Consider the following 22,585-nt stretch of genomic DNA (forward strand, 5'->3'; position numbering starts at 1 on the left):
CGTTAAAGGATTATAGCCTCGTGTCAATATGGCCATCTGATTGTGAATGTTGCTCCGCGATGCACCACATTCATGTGGCGTCTGCACGCGAGCCGATTTCGTTGCTCCATCTCCACGGTGAGCGTAGCTACCTGAGCTCGTTTTCTCATTTGGGCAAGTTTTATATATCGGTCATCATCTCTCCCTGCCAAAGGCCGATGATGTACGTTGATTGGAATGTTATTCTTTAGACTCTCAGTGAGTGAGTTTAGTTTTCCTAAAGCACACAAGGCTGCTATCACACGCCCCTCTATTTAATCAGTATTCAATTATACTACATCATCATTTAAATTCAGGTCCATCTTGAGTGAAGAGCGTTCCAAATGATTATCTTTGATGAAGGCAGTCGGACGCGGAGACTTGCTATCACCAGCGCCATTTAGTGCGACATCAAAAGATCATTTTCAAAATAAAATAATTTGTACGGAAATAATATTTAGCCATCTCAGATTTTTATGACTATATATCCATCCATTATAATAAGCAGCGAGAATAAATTAAGAGCAATGGTAGAAAGGTCTTAATGAAGATAGCTGCAAATTTTGGTTGAATATGAATGTAAGGTGGCTATGCGTACGAGTAGGGCCTGTAACCCACCACAGGAGAAGCAGCGAGAGTTCAGTGGATCGCACATTAACGTTGCCACTCTCCCTTCTGGTGCCATGCCAAGAGAAAGTGGCACAGCATACACGTGGACTCCAGCCATTCCATCTTTATGGGATAGAGCGTTGCACTGTCGCATGTGTAGTGACATTGAATGAGTCACTGTAGCGCGTGGCGCTGGGAGTTTGCTAGACAATGGAATTAGGGGTATCAGACCGTTCTACCAGTTAGACCCGTGGGCCAAGCCCAGAGCCTTCTGGGGGATCCAGAAGGGTGCGTGGCCGAGGGCGGAGCCTGGCCACGCTGGGGAGGATAAAAGGCGAGCTCCGACTCACAGTTGCGGCTGCCGCCATCGGGAATGGAACTCGTCATGGTGCTGTCGTCGTGGTCGTTGCCTCTTCAAGCTGGAAGCATGTTGGCTGTCCCGACCTGGTATGGAGTTATCCCCTATGGCTGTGAGAGCCGGAATAAACAAGAGGGATAATGCCTCCTACTAGTGTCTCTGAATTAGTACACTACACATGCGTGAGGTTTTTTTCCTGAGTTTCCCTCCCACCATTTAATACTCCTTAAGTGTCCGATATCACCTTAATATATAAAGGACCGTAGAGCTTTGGTAATTGTTTGGCGCCGGCTCATGGTCCGTCTTGTCTGTGGTCCCTCCTCGTGCCTCCGAGTCGTCCTCTCTCTTCCAGAGTGAACGAATCGTGTGCGGTAAAGATGACATTTTCATTATTATTGTTATTACGTATTCATGTCAAAATTGGCAAAGCAAAAGTTTTGCACGAACGGCCGATTTCATCGACAGTACTGTTGTGTTTCGGAGCTCATGCGTGCGCAAGACAATCAAACCCTCCACGTGGTAGAGACGAGAGCCGGTTGTTCGTGAAGCCGAGTGTTTTTAGTTCGGTTAGAGGATGGAAAGTGTCAGCTTTTAGCGCCTGCAATTGGTTGTATTCAAGGTTTAGCAGCGCGTGGTTAGATTCAGAGGCACGTAGTGTTGTAGAGTTCATTTTAAGGTATCAGATTTAGTAAAAAAACTAAAATTAAAAAAATGATAAAAATCTGATATTTGGTCTGACTGGTTTGCGAAGTTGATAATTTTCTGAGTGAAGTCGCGTAAAAGGAATACAGTCTCGTGTCAATGTTGCTGTTTTGTGACGAAAGTTGGAAATTACCTCACTTTTAATTGTTCCTGTATTGGATGGTACATTTGGTATCGTTTGTATCATCGTGATTACCATATTCACCAACCACTGCTGGGTGGAGGTCTCCCCAAGTTGTCGCCATCCTTCAAGGTCCCGCGATGCACCAAACCCACCTGGCGTCTGCACGCGAGCCAATTGCTCCCTGGGCTCGTTTTCTCAAATACCGGTTATTATCTCTCGTTGCCAAAGGCCGATGATGTACGCTGATGGAAATGTTCTTCTTTAGACTCTAAGTGAGTGAGTTTAATTTTACAAAGCACGAGAGGCTGCGATTACAGGCCCCTCTATATGCTCAGTATTCATTCTCCACGACATCGTCATTTAGATCCCGGTCCACCTTTAGTGAAGAACATTTCAAATTATTATATTTGATGAAGACAGTCGGACCTTGAGACTCTCTCACCAGCGCCATTTACTGTGACATCAGAATATCATAACAGAAATAAAATTATTTATGCGGAGAAAATATTTAGGAATAAATCATGGGCAAAGGAAGAAGGTCTTAATGAAAATAGCTGCAAAGTTGGGTTAAACATGAATACGAGTAAGGTGACTATGCATACGAGAGTAGTAGCACAGCCTGGAACCCAGCACGGGAGAGGCAGCGAAGGTTCGGTGGGTCGCACAAATGTTGCAATTTTCCCTTCTGCATGGCGGTGTCATGCCAAATGAAAGCAGCACAGCATAGGCGTGGACTCCAGCCGTTCCATCTGCATGGGATAGAGCATTGCACGGTCGCATGCATGGGTTTTTTCCCGAGTTCTCCTGTTTTCCCTCCCACTATGTAAACACTCAAGTGGCCGATATCACCTTAATATTCAAAGGACCGCAGAGCTTGGGTAATTGGTTGGCGCCGGCTCATGGTCATGCTTCTGCCTTCTCTCTTGTCTGTGGTCCCTCCTCGTGCCTCTGAGTCATCCTCTCTCTCTCTTCGAAAGTTAGCGAATAGCGTGCGGTAATGTTGACATTTTCATTATTATTATGACGTATTCGTGTCAAAATTGGCAAAGCAAACGTCGTGCACAAACGCCCGATTGCAGCGACGGTCATGTTGTGTTTCGGAGCTCATGTGTGTGCAAGACAATCACACACTCGGAGTGGTAGAGCCGACAGCTGGTTCCTCGTGAAGCTGAGCGTTTTTAGTTCAGTCAGAGGATGGAAAACGTCGGCGGCTAGAACCTGCAATTGGTTGTTCTCAAGGTTGAGCCACGTGCGGCATATTTGCGTACAGACACAGTTTCATGATGACATTGCGGTTCACAGCATTAATTGTATTCTATTATTCGCATGTGACAAATTATTCAAGCGCTAAATTCCAATTTTCGATGTTTAGAGGTGTTAAACAAATATGGCAATATATATTATACTCTTGCCGGGCACGTCCTACTGGGCAACGACCCCTTGGTCGGCCCAGAACACGCTGGCGGTACCATGTCCCTGGCCTGGGAACGCCTGGGAATTCCCCAGCAAGAGCTTGAGTCTGTGTGTAGTAGTGTAGTGTATAGTAATGTATAGTAGTGTAGTGTATAGTAATGTATAGCGTAATAGTGTATATAGTAGTGTAGTGTATAGTTGTGTAGTAGTGTATAGTAGTGTATAGTGATGTAGTGCTGGAGTATGTCGCCAGGAAAAGGGTGGTCTGGACCACCACTAAACATGCTGCCGCCGCGACCCTCACCAGGACAAGCGGATTGAGGAACGAACGAACGATGTATTACACATCTTCGGGCTGACAATCTTGTAAGGCTGGCAATATTCATTTAACAACAACACAATGTGCAACTCAAGATACCCATGACGTGGAGTTGCCACATCTGGGTTTTTACAGAACCAGGCACAGAGGGAAGTGGTAGAGACAGACAGGTGATGTAAGATTATGGCCCTGCAGGGAAGAAAAAAAACACCAGCTGATGCTTTCCTTCTGCAGCCCAGGACACAGCGGTCAGTTTATGTATGGTCCGAGTCAATTCTGGACAAAAGGAAAGTAATCTTGATTTGAAGCTTTCGTGACTGCAGGAATACATACTCTTTGGTTCTTTCGGTAAAGTCACGTAGTTAGAAATAAAATAAAAGCGGTAAGTGACTCGAGTTAACGGTGCTGTTGGTGATCAGTGAAAAAACCCACCGTTTAGATGAAATAGACAACATGTACTCCTGGATGATGTGGGCAACAGTCAATACGAAGAAAGTGGGGGGGGGGGGGGGTTAAGAAGCGATGCTACAGCGTGGGCATGCTTGTGGATTGCTTTTGTCTCAAACATCATGCTACGTGCAATCAACTTGAACTTACATTCATACTAAAGAGTGACCAACAAGTAACCGAAATGCTTCTTGGAAATCTTCCCGGGTGCCCCACATTCTTGCCTTTTTATGTTCTTGTTCCTACTACGGGGGACCGTAGAATGTCGCGGGCTTATCGTTCGCGGGTTCGACCAATCGCGAGCAACCTCTTTGTGTACCAATAAGGCTATCGCCGAGGTGAGTTTTGGACTTTCGCGGGTATAGCCGGACGTACCGTGTCATTGTCTGATGCTGTGGTGTGGGGGGCGAGGGGCGCACCTCAACCGTTCCCGCGGACAAAGACAAATTCTCCCCATCCCATATAAAGACTGTTGTGGCAAGTGCTGTTCGCGAGCAGGACCTATTAATGGCGGTACGGCACACGAGGGGGTGGGATGGCAACACCACGCCCGGCCGCCTTTGCCTCCCCGGTGGCGATGTTTACACACCACACCAGGTATTGATTTGAGGCTGAGTCGACCTAGGGGAGCCCCAGGACCGATTCAGATAATCGTCACTGGTTCGTCTACACCCACCGCTCTCCACGCGACCGCTCAATCATCACGCCCGCACTTGCGCCTGCAGGGAGGGGGGGCTACCTGCAAAACAAATCCGTGCCACCGAGCCCAGAATGAGCTCATCCCTCCATCCCCTTGCGAGCATCCAGGCCTGCGAGGGGTAGACAATCAAACACTCCGGGTGGTAGAACTGGAAGCAGATTTCCCTTCAAGCCCAACGTTTTCAGTTCAGTGAGAGGGTTGAAAACTCCGGCCGAGAGAGCCTGCAATTGGTTGTCATCCAGATCGGGCCGTGTACAAAAATGTCGTTATATCGAAGAGCGCTGTCCAAATGTCGCATTTTATATTAAACAATCATGTTGCAACAACAAAACATATATGCCTTTTTTTCAAACGAGCAAGTAAACCGTGCCTATACTCTTTGCTTATTTCGGTAAAGTCACAAATTCCTGCAGTCACGAAAGCTTCAAATCAAGATTAAACCGTGCCTATTTAAGGGATTCAATTATATTGTTACGCTCACGATGGTATTATGTGCGGCATAGTCTGAGAAAAAGCATGTTATTTTATAACGTATCCTCCAATTTACGTTGGACATCTCCAGATACAGTGTCCCACTTCGGCTGCGTCTTGATATCGTCAATGTCACCACCATCCCCCGTCTTTGATTGCGACATAGGATACCGCGTAGCCACCACCGAAACAACTCGAAACCGCCTCGTTCCATTACATCACTCCGGATTTTTTGCTTTGCCCTTGGCGCCTCGTGTAGAACGCATCATTACAACCTGTCTGTCGCCTCCAAACTGTCCCACATTGAACATCCGAAGAGACCAAACCCCACTTTTCCCAGTACTTAATCCTAAAAATAATTTTAAACAAATCCGTCAAATATTCCCAAGGGACCTCCAAAAACTCCGCAAATTCCGAGCCGCAGATTCCGAATTGCCTCGCTGTTACAAAATCTATACCCGCTATTAAATAAACGAAGTTTTACTGGAATTCCCTTGCCTCTCAGCCCAACTACCTGTTTCAACTATGTATTTCAACTGCGTATTTAAAATATTTCAACTACCTGTTTCAAGTATTTCATCAATTACCTGTTTCAAAAACCTATTTCAACTACCCGTTTCAACTACCTATTTCAACTACCTAATTTAAACTACCTATTTTAACGAGCGGGCTATGCAAGATCTGACTGCGCTTCCCCCGTCCCTCCTTTCTCCCAATTCACTTGTACTGAAATAGCTACGGATGGTTTTAACCCATATTGACGACTATATTTACCCAAGAATGTCAGTGTGTAACGCGCGTGACGTCACTCCACGTCGATCAGCCCCCCTCATGAACAGGTTACGTCCTCCACATGGACCTGCTCCTCATTAATAATCATGAACGGGTGACGTCACTCCGAATGGAGAACCCCCCCCTCATTAATAATCATGAGCGGGTGACGTCACTGAACATCGAACAGCCCCACTCATTAATAATCATGAACAGGTGGGGTCCTACACATGGACCCCCCCCCCATCATTAATAGTCATGTCGGGTGACGTCACTCCGCATGGAGCACCCCCCCACATTAATAATCTTGAGCTGGTGACGTCACTCCACATGGATCACCCCCCCCCCATTAATACTCATGCACAGGTGATGGCACGCCATATCGAACAGCCCCCCTCATTAATAATCATGACCAGGTGACGTCACTCGACATGGGGGTGAGTTAGGGGCACCTCCTCCACCCTCCTCAGCGTCAACTTACAACCCTCACTACAAAAGTAGAACCCTCACATCACGCGATCTCCGTCACGCTATTGAGACATCAAAGTAAAAAGGAGGTCATGATGAACAAGGGATAATAACCATTAAATGAAATAAGTCTGTGTCACTGCGGCCTTACAAATTGCACACGAATGAATGCAATGAATATCACGTCGCGGTCTTCTTTTCGCTTGCAAGTGTCAGATTTTCTGCAATACACCCGTCTTTGGCCGGGCAAAAGGCTTGTACAATAATATGTAAGCTATAACTATATATGATTGTAGTTGCACCGTGTATTGGGTTTAGAGGAAGACAGTCTCCCAGTAACAGTATTAATAACAATATGTAAAGGTACAATACTCACAATTAAGTGATCGTGCGTCTTGCTTTCATGCCGGTCACATCGCTCTAGGATTTCCTCAAAGCAGTTGGATCGTGCAAGTTTCTGCTGCTTTGTTGATGCGATAGCCAGATGCGTTTGTTGGGCTTGGTCCATGGTAGACCGCAGGTATTTTTTCACGAATAATTATTTGGAATATTGTTTCTTAACATTTTTTTAATTGTTTATCTGTTGATTTGGGGCTCCTTTGTGGCCGACTGGGGCCCCATGTGTCGCATGACGCTTCTACATACCCCAACCGGAGCAGCGCGCCTGGTTATTTCCACTCCATCAACCGTTTCCAATCACTTGTCGCTCCGAATGCATACAGTTCAGCTGCTGTAACCGCACCAAACTTATTTTGTTTCATCGCTCGATCGTGTTCGCTTCTCCTCGCGATCTCCGATTAGAACGTTTGGCTACAAACGGTGCGAAAGAAGTTCAACATACATGCATGTATACTCTTTGGTTCATTCGGTAAAGTCACGTAGGTGGAAATAAAATAAAATAAATCACGACATTTTGATCGCAACACAAGCAATCATCAAGTGAGACAGTTACAGCGTTGTTTTCACATTATAATCATTGTCCTCACTGTAACTGTTTCACCTGATGACAATTGCTTATGTTGCGATCGAAACGTCGTGATTTATTTTCATATAATTTTATTTATTTATATTTTATTTCCCCATACATGACTTTACCGAAAAAAACAATGAGCATAGTAATTTCTGCAGTCACGAAAGCTTCAATTCTAGATTAAGGCTCGATCTGTCTGATTGCGCTGTGCAAGACCAACCGTAGAGCGTTGTGTTTTCACGTCATCATCATTGTCCTCGCTTACCCAGGAATACCTCACTGTAAGGAAGTAAGCACATTTTAAAAATGCGAAACTCTTATAACCTAGGGAATATCGCGAGTGTCGAGACTCATTTCCAGGAGGGTCTTGCCAAGTTTTTTGTAATGGGGGGGGGGGGCGGGGCGATGTTGCTGTGTGTATAATCCAAATTGCGTTATTTTCAAGTATTTATCTCAGCATTGGGATAATTTGCCCAATGCCAGTCGCCTTGTTTGGCTTTTTGCTATGGGGGCAAAATACACTGGAAAATCCGAAGGACAACACAAGCGGGGGAGAGCATACAAACATCACAGAGTCAGACACCCTGTCTGTGTGGTGAGTGAATGAGCGTGTTGTTGTAACCGACAGTGTGGTCATTGGACACAGTGCGGTGGATGAGACAATGTCAGCCAATTTCTTTTTTTTATTGCCCGATTCCTCAATATAGGTGGAGGACGTCACGAGTGAGGTTTAGTTGGAATAGTGACCATGGTAGTAGCGATAGCAGAGTGATGATGAGACTGGCGAGAGATAGACTGGAGTCAATCAGTGAGTGCTGGATTCAGGTGTGGTTTAATCGAGAGACACGTGATTAAATGGAACCCATGTGTGTGTTACAAGTTCAAGTTCAAGTTCAAGTTCATTTATTAGGTATAGCCCTGTGAGCCATTCAGCTCTTGAATCGGGTGCAACCGCAACAAACAAAAAACAAAAACATGAACAAAAAAACATCTTAAAGTGAATATGTGACTAAGTGCAAACAGAAAATCCAAGAAAAGACAGCAAAATATTGCAGAAAAAACACCGTACACCAACGCTGTGTGCAAAAATCCCAGTGGGATGCAAGTCAAACAACAACAACAACAACCACAAGACAGCTTAAATTAAGGCCATCAGTCTAACTCTGTACTACAACAAACAAACATGGCTAAACCAATACACTTTTCGAAATCACCAAAATAAAGCCATGAAAGCAATGAAAAAGCAGTCATAGGAACTGTGACAGAATTTTCACAATAAATGGCATAAACAACATGTACTACCAAAACCCTGCAGCCATAGCTGGCTGCATGAGTCACTCCACCTTTAAGATCAGCACACTAAATCAAAACACAGGTCATACTTTGTAGCGATCATCCGGAGCGAAACATTTTATTTTAGGTCACTGAATAGCACTGGCAGCTAGGGGTGTACAACTCCTCTAGAGCAGTTTTGAGTGAAGATCTCATAGGTAGTGACTCAAGTTTCAATTTATTGGCAACAGCATTCCAGACCCTGGGGGCATCAATAGCAAAGGCCCTTCCTCCAGTATATGTACGGCAATAGGGAATATTAAGCTGGTAAATGAGTGTAGACCTTAGGTCAAATTTGTTCTTTGAAACAGAGATGAGATCCAGCAGGTAATCTGCAGATTCTTTTGCAAGTACATCATGAATAAATAAGATCTGGTGCACAAGCCGTCGAACATTCAGAGATGTTAAGTTTGACCCAATGTAGAGGTCACAGTGGTGAGTCCTATATGGGCAGTTCAATGCAAATCTTAAGGCCGAGTGATACATTGAGTCAAGCTTCTTCAGTACAGTACTTGGGGCTGATTTATAAACAATGTCACAGTAATCAAGTAGAGGCAGTATGGTAGCTTTAATCAATTCCAAACGGAACATAGGGGGGAAGCAGTGCTTGTGTCGATATAGAAAACCAATTTTAATTTTTGTCTTTTTCCCAATATAATCAATGTGATCTTCAAAATTCAGTTTTGAATCCAGGATGATCCCAAGATACTTATAGATCTTAACTTGCTCTATTTGATCATTATTTAAGGAATGTAATTTGGGGAAAATAACTTCCCGCTTTAGTCCTGGTGAGAAGCATAGCACCTTGGTTTTGGCAGGATTTAGGACTAGTTTAAGAGCAACTAGCTGATGTTGTAGTTTGTTGAAATCACTCTGGAGCTTAGCAATCACGTCATCCGGAGAGCGGCCAGCAGTAATTAGTACCGTGTCATCTGCAAAAAGATTTACCCTGGAATAATCCAGTTCAGTGCCCAAGTAATTTACATAAAGAGAGAACAAGAGGGGGCCGAGAATGGAACCCTGTGGAACCCCTTTTGTTATCTTAACACTGTTTGACCTCCAACCATCTGTGAATACAGTTTGGGTGCGAGAAAAGAGGTAATTTTTTAACCATTTTACTGTGTTTTCGGAAAAACCGAGGCAACTTATTTTACTAAGCAGGATGTTGTGGTCTACTGTATCAAAAGCTTTGGACAAGTCAAGAAAAAGACAGGCGCAGTACTGCTTATTATCAAGGCTACTGTAAATGTGATTCATAGAGTCTAATGCAGCAGATGTGGTGCTGTATTTTTTTCGGAACCCAGATTGTTTTAGATGTAATAGATTGTTGGCGGACAGGAAACTGATAATTTGGTAGTTCAATAATTTTTCAAAAATTTTCATCAACGGGGACAAAATTGAGATAGGTCGGTAGTTATTTGGATCATCTTTAGGGCCCCCTTTGTGAAGTGGACGAACATAGGAATGTTTCCATTCTAGAGGAACTGATGCTTCTTTGATGGACAGGTTGAAAATATGGGCTATAGGTTTGTATATTAGGTGACCAACACTTAGTAGAGCAAAGACGGGAATACTATCTGCTCCGGTAGAGGAGGACCCTTTGAGGAAGGACAGTTGTTTCAGAACATTACTTTCGTGGATTGGCTGAAAACTAAATTCGCTTAATGTTTGGATAGGGGTGTAGGAATTTGCATGAGCAGGGGTGACTCCCAATAGATTATCAAATAGGGTACCAGCTTCAGAAAAATGAAGGTTAAAATTGTCAACTATTTTTTGGGGATCTGAAAAATATTCCCCATTTCGGTTAAGCTGAACGGGCAGATGATCTGTTTTGGATGCCTTTTCGATACATTTGATTGTTTTCCAGAAAATCCTGGCATTTCCATGAGATTCAAGGAGAGTAGAAGAGAAGTAGTCATTTTTTGCATGCCGTATTTTTTTGACGCATCTATTCCTTAAAATCCTGTATTCTAGCCAGTAATTAACCAAATTACTTTTCTGAGCACATGCCCAAGCCTTGTCTCTAGTTTTCATGAGTTTTGTAATCAAAGGATCAAACCATGGTGGACGATTGCCTTTAGTTTTAAATTTAACCAACGGAGCATGTTTGTTAAGAATTTGTAGAAACGTGTACCTGAAGGTCTCCCAAGCCGTAGTCAGGTTTGGAATATCACAGACCTTGTCAATATCCGAGTGAAGCACATCATTAGTAAATGCCTGTATGCTGAAGTGTCTCATGGAGTGCTTCTCAACCAATTTAGGGGGGGCTTTGTGTCTGGCTGATGATCTCACCCCAAAAATGAAGGAGTGATCACTAAGGTTATTACCTAGAACACCAGTCAGTGCGAAATTGTGAGGGGCATTTGTCAATAGGACGTCAAGCAGAGATGACTGTCCCGGATTTTTTAGGTTGGGTCTTGTGGGGACATTTATTAATTGAAACAGGTTAAATTCATCTGCAAAATTTGTGGCCACGGCCGGCGGGTTTAGCCAATTCCAATTTAGATCACCCACTAAAACTATTTCACCTTTAGGGAGGCCCCCAAGAAGCTCTCTCAGTGCAGATGCAGCTTCAACATCCTTACCACTAGGCGGTCTATAGCAGCACACTACCAATATGTGTTGATTATTAGGGAGAGTTATTCTGAGAGCCAGACCTTCAAAGCAACATTTTTTAAACAAGGAGTGAGCTGGTGAACATGCAATAGTATTACGAACATAGATGGCAATTCCACCTCCTTTAGATCCTCGGTCAAGCCGAAAAAGGTTGTAGTTGTCAATCGTAATCTGCAAGTCATTGACGGCAGGAGTGAGAAATGTTTCTGTTAGGCAAAATATGTCCGGGTCAAGATTTGCTACTTCTAGTTTTAGTTGACTTAATTTAATCAAAAGCCCTCTGATGTTGACATGTAGAACACCAACACCTTTTCTGCCAGAAAAATCTACAGAATTATATGAGTTCTTTACATTTGGGCCAGGATGAAGCTCAATACCACCCAGAAATAAGAAAAGTAGAATTAATAGTTTGCACAGGTATTTTCTGTGAAAGGATGAAGAGCGACGAACCTTGGACGAATAGCAGCAGCTCACAGATGGTGTTATTTTTAAGAGCAGAATGAAGTTTGGAAGGAGTGCTGGTGAAGTAATGGGACAAAGATAGGGTTTAAAAGGATACAATGATGGAGTGTAGAAGTGTCTATAAGTTGTTTCATTAGCAGGTGTAGTGGCAAATTTAGCAATAAGTATTGACGCGAAGTAACGCGGGTAGCCGTTTGTAGAGTTGAGTGTGGCACTAGATATGGCCGGGAGGGACAGTAGTAAGATACACAGCAGGTGAATTGACATCTTTAAAACACTAAATTTAAACACACACACAGCTCACTCACACGCAGCTCACCCTCACCCACTCTCACGCACAGCCCACACCCATGCAGCACAACGCACACACGGCCGCACACGCCGCCGCCATCTTGCTGCTGTTGTTGTTGCAGCTGCTGTTGTTGTTGCAGCTGCTGTTGTTGTTGCAGCTGCTGTTGTTGTTGCAGCTGCTGTTGTTGTTGCAGCTGCTGTTGTTGTTGCAGCTGCTGTTGTTGTTGCTGCTGCTGTTGTTGTTGCAGCTGCTGTTGTTGTTGCAGCTGCTGTTGTTGTTGCAGCTGCTGTTGTTGTTGCAGCTGCTGTTGTTGTTGCAGCTGCTGTTGTTGTTGTTGCAGCTGCTGTTGTTGTTGTTGCAGCTGCTGTTGTTGTTGTTGCAGCTGCTGTTGTTGTTGTTGCAGCTGCTGTTGTTGTTGTTGCAGCTGCTGTTGTTGTTGTTGCAGCTGCTGTTGTTGTTGTTGCAGCTGCTATTGTTGTTGTTGCAGCTGCTGTTGTTGTTGTTGCAGCTGCTGTTGTTGTTGTTGCAGCTGCTGTTGTTGTTGTTGCAGCTGCTGTTGTTGTTGCAGCTGCTGTTGTTGTTGCAGCTGCTGTTGTTGTTGCAGCTGATGTTGTTGTTGCAGCTGCTGTTGCAGCTGCTGTTGTTGTTGCAGCTGCTGTTGTTGTTGCAGCTGCTGTTGTTGTTGCAGCTGCTGTTGTTGTTGCAGCTGCTGTTGTTGTTGCAGCTGCTGTTGTTGTTGTAGCTGCTGTAGCAGCTGCAGCCGACCCAACTGCAGTTGCAGGAGTCATACACGAAGCAGCCGCAGCTGTGTGTACTACAGCAGAGCAGCAGCGGGCGTGCGGCCTGGAGGCGCCGAGGCCGAATAGTTGCGTGATGTGGACGTGGAGAGGCGAGATGTTTGGCCCATCAGCTTCATTGTTCTGCTTCCATTGACGAGCACCCTCCACGTAGGCCTCGACGTAGGCCCCCACGTAGGCCCCCACGTGGGCCCCGACGTAGGCCTCGAAGTAGGCCTCGACGTAGGCCCCGACGTAGGCCTCGAAGTAGGCCTCGACGTAGGCCCCGACGTAGGCTTCTATGTAGGCCCCCACGTGGGCCTCGACGTGGGCCCCGACGTAGGCCTCTATGTAGGCCTCCACGTAGGCCTCTATGTAGGCCTCCACGTGGGCCTCGACGTAGGCCCCGACGTAGGCCTCTATGTAGGCCCCCACGTGGGCCTCGACGTGGGCCCCGACGTAGGCCTCTATGTAGGCCTCCACGTGGGCCCCGACGTAGGCCTCTATGTAGGCCTCCACGTAGGCCTCGACGTAGGCCCCGACGTAGGCCTTCTATGTAGGCCCCCACGTGGGCCCCGACGTAGGCCTCTATGTAGGCCTCGACGTAGGCCCCGACGTAGGCCCCCACGTAGGCCCCCACGTGGGCCCCGACGTAGGCCTCGAAGTAGCCTCGACGTAGGCCCCGACGTAGGCCACGAAGTAGGCCTCGACGTAGGCTTCTATGTAGGCCCCCACGTGGGCCTCGACGTAGGCCCCGACGTAGGCCTCTCGGATCCCTCAGGACAGCTGTTTTTCACCTGAGGACGGCTTTGCCAATCAACTGTTGGATGATGGCCTCCCCATGCCCTGCAGGTTGCTGTGGTTATTTTGACCTTACTTCCACGTGCTGGTCTCCTCCTCCTCCTGCTGGTCTCCTCCTCCTCAGAGCATGGGGCCAGTGGCGATGCAGTTGCATAATGAACTACATGGAGGAAAACTGTCCACGTGGGGATCGCATTCGACGATAAAGATCTCCGCTGTGCCGCCGAGGACACGTGGCAACAACGTAAGGAGAGGCTTACCACCAAGAAGACCCAAACATCACCCTCCACCATCATCACGTATCCTTGCCCAGTGCCGGAATACTCGTGCGGGGCCTGTAGCATATGTTATAAAGGAGCCCTAAATAAATATAAACACATAAATATTAAAATACAATTGTTTTAGTTACATATTAAAGTAATTGTATTTTTCCATTTGCTATACAGCCAGATAATGCGACAAATCGCTAACCTTAAACACCCAGTCGTTCATAAAAGTTAAGGTACTATAGTAAAAGAGCAAGTGCAGAATCACTGAATCGGAATTGATAGCTTGAAAGCATTTAGCGCGGGGCCCTTGAAAGAGCGGGGCCCGTAGCATATGTAGCTGCTTTTGCTACTAGGATAATCCGGCACTGCGCTTTCCCACACTGCAGCAGAATCTGCGGCTCTCGGATTGGCCTCTTCAGCCATCTGGAGATCCACAAACGGACCCACCAGGAGGGCAGTCATACTTGATCCCGAGTGATCGCTGATGACAATGAGTTGCTTAATATTCCTTGAAAATTACGGGGAAGATTTGACTAAATATATTTTATGCAACCAACCACAGGTTTTTCACCATCCTTGACGGGAAACTGAGGTTTGCATAACAGCAGGGACTGCGCCCTGTTCCACTCTTTTGTAATGTCACTACCACGTGCCTGGGTCTTGATGGTCCGGGATACAGAGGTTGCTTCAACTGCAGTTTACACATGCACTGCTGGCGTGCATCATCGATTCGTGAATTGAACTGTGCCCCGAATCGGTTGAAGGGGAGGCAAATGCTACAGCCGCCATGCAACGAATCGATCTACACCCTTAGATCAATTGGAATGATGAATGTAATGGGCTGATAATTTTCCACTCAAGGCGGGTACTAAAACTAAATTAAACAATTTGGTATTTTAAAAGGTAAGGGCCACTGAGCTATATAGCTCTTTTTCAGAATCGACCTGGCCGAAAATGACAGTCTAATGAGGTGGCACATGATGTGCAAATTAAACACGTATTTATAAATGTGGAGTGAAAACCCGGAAGATGCGGAGAAAAATCCACATGATCACGTGGAGAACAACACCAACTATACAGCAGGCGTCATGGTCGGCATCTAACCCACGACCTCCTGTATACCAGGCGAGGTAGTTAACATCTCGCCACCGTGGCCCCCCATTGTGGTGAGGTATGGTAAACTGATAATGCAGCCGCCGTGACTCATAAAGTGTGCAGAGGGCTTTCATCTAGTAGTGGATTGTCAACGGGATTTAAATCAACGTAATTCTATGACCATGCACGGAGATGTCTCGTACAAAAAAAATCACCAGAGGACAATGACTCTGTAAACAAAATATCAGAATCAAAATATAACTTCACCTTGGATTTTCCAATCATGGAGAGTCAAAAAAACAATTCAATCAACGTACATCATCGGTCTTTGGCAGGGAGAGATGATGACCCGGTAGTTGAGACTTGCTGAAATGAGAAAACGAGCCCAGGGAGCAACGTTTCCCGTGGAGATGGAGCAACGAAATCGGCTCGCGTGCAGACGCCAGGTGGATTTGGTGCATCGCGAGACAGTGAGGGATGGCGACGACTTGGGGAGACCTCCACCCAGCCGTGGTTGATGATGATGGTAATGACGATTATGACTATACCAAACATGCCATCCAATTCAGGAACACTTAAAAATTAGGCAATGTCCAACCTTTGTTACAAAGCAGAGCAACAGTTTAACACGTATGCTGTCGCGACCAATATCATCCATAATACAGATTTATTGGCTTAGAAAATCGAAATGCGTCGTTAAACCCGCTAACACCCGACACAGCCAATTAGTAAGGTTTGTAACGTAAACAGAACGTGCCAATGCGTCGCTCGTACAGCACACCGGTGTGTTCGAGAGCAAATCCACAACATTTACTATCTGAGTACGACGTTTCGCCAGTAATGACAAACGGCATCGTCAAGCGGCAGCCAGAGCAACATTCACAATCACGTGATCCTTATGGCGCTACCCCGGGGTACCAAATTATACAAAATGGCCGAGGCAATTGAATATTTTATTTCTGGGACACAATTTTTTCCAGGTGTGTACTTAACTCTGCGACTGGGGTACCAATCAATCCGAAATCAGTGCTACTCCACGATGTCGAAACGCTAAACATTAGCATTAAAAATCTATTATCGAAAAATTATACTTTGAATAGTGCATCGTGCACAGCTCGTCGAGATGAGTTTATGATTGCTGCATCGCCGACCGTCAACAGACTAAAAATGACTATCACGGACATTAAGCGAGAGCCGGAGTACTATGGTACCCCGGGGTACTACCATAAGGTTCAATTGGCTGTACTGACACGAGACTGTAATCCTTTAACGCGACATCATGCAGAAAATAATCAACCTCGCAACCCTGTCAGCCCAAATATCAGATTTGTATCATTTTTATTATAATCTTCTTTTTGCCGATGTGATACATTAAAATGAACTCTACAACGCTACTTGCCTCTAAATCTAACCACGCGCGGCTAAACCTTGAAAACAACCAATTGCAGGCGCTAACAGCCGACACTTTCCATCCTCTGACTGAACTAAGAACGCTCAGCTTCACGACGAACCAACTGTCGGCTCTACCACTAGGAGTGTTTGATTGTCTTGAACACACACTGGCTCTGAAACGCAAATAGTGAATATGTATTATTTTTGTTTTAATCTGTAAGGCCCCACTGAGCGATGTAGCTGTTTTTTTCAGAAGCGACCTGGCAATCACAAACGATAGCTCAATGAAGTGTGCAAATTAATTGCAGCCAAATACACTAAACGCGTGACGTTGATTCTAAATGCGGAGGAGGAAAAACGGAGGACCCGGAGAAAAATCCACGCGACCACGTGTAGAGAGAGACACGCAGACGTCAGTGTCGGGATTGAACACACGACCTCCTGCATGCCATCTCGTCACGGCGGCGCCCCTGCAGGCCAGGCACCTCGGCTTTGAACAATGGAAAACCTCACCTTGGGTTTTCCAACGTGTGAAATACACGTGGCTTCTGAAGAGTACCCATCTAGTGACAGCCTAGGACTGGTGCCTTAAACACTATCTCCAAGCCCAAATATACAGGCTTCAGGGTCTGGATCAAACCCACGACCTCGTGTATACCAGGTGAGGAAGATAACATCTCACCACCGCGGCGCTGACGCCTTTTGATGACTTCTGGCCAAACCCCATTTGGTGGAGTCAGACTGAACCACCCCACCGCCAAAAACAGAAATTCACTACCGTTGGCCACGCGGAATGTCCCAACGTTCGCTGGAGAGAGGCTGTCGTTCTTGGGTCAAAAACTGGATCCGTACTGTCTAGACCTCTGTGGAATACAGGGGGTCCGGTTAACTGGTTTTGGCTCCGGTCACCATAAAGCAGTGATTCTAAGAGTGATCCCCCGATCACGGAGCTGTTCACGATGGTCCTCCAGGTGAGGCAAATTGCAGGTTGATTCGTAAATTATGACGATGATTATACCTTTTGTTTCGGACATTAATTCATATATTAGTGATGACATTTATAAAAGAAAACAAATGTAGGTAAACTCCCGGTTTAAACTACTCTAAGCTAAGATCGAAATGCTCCACAAAAAACAACCTTGTGAGCTGCGTGTATAAAAACACATGTGTTTTTCATGTAATGTGAATAATTTAGCACTCGTGGTATTTCGAGATAAGTGAATGCGTTTTATCTGCAGGGGGTGAGGCCCGGGCGGTGCACGGAAATGTTCACATGGGCTAAGCGGTCTGCAAGCCAAAAAACTGTTTGAGAAACACTGCCATGAAGGGTGGAGAAATCCTCCACTGGGGCCAGGAAACGGCCAAACAACAGGGAGCGGCTCTTGTTCAGAACAAAACAATTTCGGGGGTATGGGAGCGCGGAGACAAGGTGTGGAAAGCTTCTTCTTGGTTCTTTCGGTAAAGTCAGACATGTTCTTCACCTGAGGACGGCTGCTTGCGTTGTGGCCCAAACGTCGTGATAATTATTTTATTATGTTGTATTTTTTTTTAATTATTTCCCTTCTACGTGACTTTACCGAAAGAACCAAGAAGATGAATCCCTGCAGTCACGAAAGAGTGTGGAAAGCTGTAAGTCCCAGGCTACTGTGGGCTCACCTCCGCATCAACGGGAGTCGAGGAATGGTGGTGGTGACTTATACTGCGACAGAAGAGTAACATCAGCAGAGGAATGCAGATCAGGCTGATAAGTCAGCCTGCTATGACCTACTTTCCCAGGCACTGACTAAAGTGGGTGATTTTATAGTTCAATTGGTAGTCATGGGCCAGATAAATAATAATAATAACTAGCCTTTTGCCCGTCCAAGGACGGGTGTGTTGCAGTAAATCTGAAACTTGCAAGCGAAAAGCAGATCGCGACGTGATATTCATTGCATTAATACGTGTGCAATTTGTAAGGGCGCGGTGACAGACCTATTTCATTTGAAGGTTATAATCCCTTGTTCATCATGATGTCCTTTTTACTTTGATGTCTCAATAGCCTTACGGAGATCGCGTGACGTGAGGGTTCTGGCTTTGTAGTGAGGGTTGTAAGTTGACTCCGAGGAGGGGGTAGGAGCCGAGGAGGCCCCTCTGTCCCCCACGTGGAGTGACGTCGGCCGCTAATCATTATGAATGGGGGGGGGGTGTCCATTTGGAGGAGGTCACCTTATGAGTATTAATGAGGGGGGCTGTTCGATGTGGAGTGACGTCACCTGCTCATGAATATTAATGAAGGGGGCTGGCTGGTCGATGTGGAGTGACGAGCGTTGACAGACATTCCTGGGTGATTATAGTTGGTATAATAGTAGGAGGCTGCCGGACTTCTGTGCAACCAATGGACGTGAAATCACCAACTAAGTTGTTCCGTATTCAATGCATCCACGCCACATCATGGATGCATGCCGGATCCAAGCAAGAACATCTGCTGGACTACATGGGGACGGAACAGCGGATGCGGGCCCATGTCCTTGACATCAGCACCTGCCGTGGAGCTGATCTGCACACTGATCATCGGCTTGTCATCCTGTACGCTGCATCTGCCATGCATTCATTGCAATGGCAGGTGTCCATTTACGACCCCATTGACACAAACAAAATCGCCTGGTCTCGGCAAAGGAGAATATTAATATATTAAAAACATAATTTATTGATTTTCTCTGTGTTTTATCCAGACTTTCGATCTCAGCTTGTTGTTGAATATGGATCATTATAAATGTTGGATTCAATTGATTGACGGCATAGCAGCGACACTCACAATAACAGTGGGGAGCACCGGTGGTGCATCTCCCAGTCACCTCAGTCCACCCATGGCACCTGGGTCTGTCCCGTGAGCTCCTGCCAGCAGCGAGCCTTCCAGACTTCAAGTGGCCTCGGGGGTGAGCGGGAGGGGAGAGGGTGGGAAGGGGGAAGAGTGAGGGAGGGGAGGGGGGGAGTGAGGGAGGGAAGGGGGGGATGGAGGGAAGGGGGGGAGGGAGGGGAGGGGAGGGGGGCACGAAGGAAGGGAGGCAGGAGGGGGGGAGGGAAGGGAGGCGGGGGGAGGGAAGGGAGGCGGGGGGGAAGGGAGGGACGATTACGTGCCCAGGAGGTGCGGGCTGCTAGTTAAAAAAAACCAAAGGTGTTGTGGTTGTGTTTCGCGGTTTCCTGCGCACGAGGGCTGCAACACGAAGAGTGGTGGTGGTGGGCGGCAGAGTCGGAGCAGCTTTGGCCGAGGAAGCTGCGCGCCTCCCGCAGGGGTTGAGTTCAAAACAAGTGCCGCGCACGCTGGTCACAGTGTCACCATGTGGCTCTACCCAGCCGCGTTCATCCTCTCCGCAGTCTCTCTGGCTGTCTCGGGTAAGCCCGCGCAGTCTCTTTTTCTAAACTGCCCGCGTGATGGCAGCCGGTCATAGCCACAATACGAGTGTTGACAGCGAGACCAACAGAGTTCAGTACAATTGTCTGGTCCGGTTGGCTCACCTTGCTGCTGACCGAGTCACCCTTGAAAAAAACCGAACAGCTCAGTGGGTTCTTTGCTCGGATAATAAATTTCTGAAACTTCCAATTGGAATGTCGCGAGTCAAAAATCCAGGTTGATTACATAAAAAAACACATTAAAAAACACTTTTTGCTGAAGTCATCAGTGGTTTGCCCTTATACTTTGTACCCACAAGAGGAATGTGGCATTTCCACAATTGGCTCAAGTTTTTAGGCAAGAGATAAGCATCTCCAATGGCTCATTTCATAATTAAATAATTGTACCTTTTTTCAGATTGTGTGGTGGGAGTTAAATGAACGTTGTAAATGAACTGTGCGGGCGCTGTGCGCATTTAGAAACGTGCATTGAGATTATTTTGCTGCTATACATGTCCACGTTATGATAAGCCACTTCGTTGAGCTATCATTTCTAGTCGGGTCGCTTCTGCAAAATAATTTGATGCATCCGTGGACTTTGACTGGTCAGATACAAAAGTAGTTTAGTTTGGCGTGTATATTTTTAAAGTGATTTGTTTACTTTTCTCATACTTTACACATTTGAGTGTTTTTCTATTGTCTTGTTGTAACTTTCTGACCGACTGGACATCTGTGAAAATGAGCTTCATAGCTCATCGGATTCCTCAAGTATAAATAAATATTCTGATTCTAATATATTATTTACAGAGTCGTTGTCCTCTGGTGATGTTCTTTTTGTTTAATAAATATCTCCGTGCATGGTCATGCAATTACATTGATTTAAATCCCGTTGTCAATCCACTTGTGGATTAAGGCCCTCCGCACACTCTGAGTCGTGGGGGCTGTATTGTCAGTTGACCGTACCTCACCATGATGGGGTGCCACGGTGGCGAGATGTTAACTACCTCGCCTGGTATACGGGAGGTCGTGAGTGAGATCCCGACCCCGACGCCTGCTGTATATTTGGAGTTTGCATTTTCTCCCCGTGGTAGTGTGGATTTTTCCCCAGGTCCTCTGGTTTTTCCCTCCACATTTAGAATCAACATGCGTTTAGAACATTTGGCTGCTATACATTTCCACATGATAAACCATCACTTGTGACCAGGTCGCTTCTGTAAAAGAGCTATATAGTTCAGTGGGGCTTACCTGATAACATAAATAGAAATAGTTTGCATGTTTTACCACAAGTTTTTAGTTCATAGTTTAGACATTGCTTGGTCGATAAAAGTGAGCACCACTTTGGGAAACCAACAGTTTATTTCAGTAGAACGATGGGTCCCCACCATAGGCATGTGGAGTCGCCAGTATTACTGGCTCAGCACCAGGCGTGGCCTGTCTGGCATCAGCCGCTATTATGTTATTTATAAAATGCACGACGACACATTTATATATTTACGCGATCTAACCCCAAAAAAATCTCTTATGGATATTGGTCGCGAAAGCCGACGTGTTAAATTGTTCTAACAATTTTACATTGTTGCCAGTAAATAGTGTATCATATCATACGACTATGCACATTTTTAATAGATGTAAGTATAACAGTGGAGTTGGCCGCACTGCGATTTACTGCCCATGACGTGTCGCCAAATCCAAGAATTATCCAAGGGTAACCCCTGCTTAGCTAGCATGATAACATCTACAAACTATGAACTAAACAATTTTTATTTTACCATGTATAAAGGCCCACTGAGCTATATTGGTCTTTTTCAGAAGCAACCTGGCCACAAATGATAGGTCAACGAAGCGGCTTATCATCATGTGGAAATGTATAGCAGCCAAATACTCTAAACGCATGATGTCAATTCTAAATGTGGAGGTGAAAAACCCGGAGGGACGTGGAGGAAAATCCACGTGACCGCTGGGAGAGAGAGACACGCAAACTCCAAATATATAGGGGTCAGGATCAAACCCACGACCTCCTGTGTACCAGGCGACGTAGTTAACATCTCCGAGCCATCGTGATGATGAGATAGAAAGGCACACAAACTCCAAATATACAGCAGGCGTTAGGGTCGGGATTGAACCCACGCCCTCCTGTGTACCAGGTGAGGTAGTTAACATATCCGAGCCACCGTGGGGCTTCATTAAATTGGGCACTTTCACCCGACTTGCATTGTTATGTATTGTATTGATTCCGAAGTTTACCCTGGAAAGCCTTGCGAATCTCGTGACTCTTTTTCAGGAGGGCCCTTCTGAAATCGGTTTGCAGTAGGGGGGTGATGGTTCAGTAATTTGCGGCTCATTTTCACTTTTAAACGTATTGGCAGTACACCGCTGGTGCGCGGTATAAAACAAAGCATTTTTTGCCAACAATTTTGGTGGTGGTGCGTCAAAATCGGTTCTCATGATGCCAGAGAGGTCAGAAGACGAATGTCAGTTCATATCTTGATTTTTAGAACTGTTTTACGAGGACCGGTGCATTGTGCTGCACCGGTGTACTGTCAATACATCCATTTGGCAAAATTTGGATGATGACACTTGCAAAAACAATGCCCCGTTCTCCCTCGCGAATGCCATCCACGGGGTATTTATATATTTTTAAAGTTCTACTGTGAAGCAAACGGCTCGTGATATTTCGACGGTCGCTACACCTGCGGCACTAACAAGGGCAACCGCTGGGTTTGAACGGTGAACCAACCGCAACAAGCAGTGGACAGACGCGCTGCCATTAGGCCACGTCGCCATCCCAATGTCGAACGAGCCTCGTGTGAT

At 46.0% G+C, this 22,585-nt stretch overlaps 1 protein-coding gene across 1 annotated transcript in view; it reads left to right on the top strand.

The window, feature by feature from the left end:
* The first annotated feature begins 19,568 nt into the window (after positions 1 to 19,568).
* LOC144735917 (phospholipase B-like 1) overlaps positions 19,569 to 22,585 on the top strand; it is a 40,969-nt gene continuing 37,952 nt past the window's right edge. Inside the window, exon 1 of the mRNA XM_078618493.1 lies at positions 19,569 to 19,777. Coding sequence (XP_078474619.1) covers positions 19,723 to 19,777 — 55 coding nt within the window. The 5' untranslated portion in view covers positions 19,569 to 19,722. The remainder of the gene's footprint in view (positions 19,778 to 22,585) is intronic.

This window comes from Lampetra planeri, chromosome 58 (assembly GCF_965212315.1).
Source record: "Lampetra planeri chromosome 58, kcLamPlan1.2.h2, whole genome shotgun sequence".
Taxonomy (NCBI): Eukaryota; Metazoa; Chordata; class Hyperoartia; order Petromyzontiformes; family Petromyzontidae; genus Lampetra; species Lampetra planeri.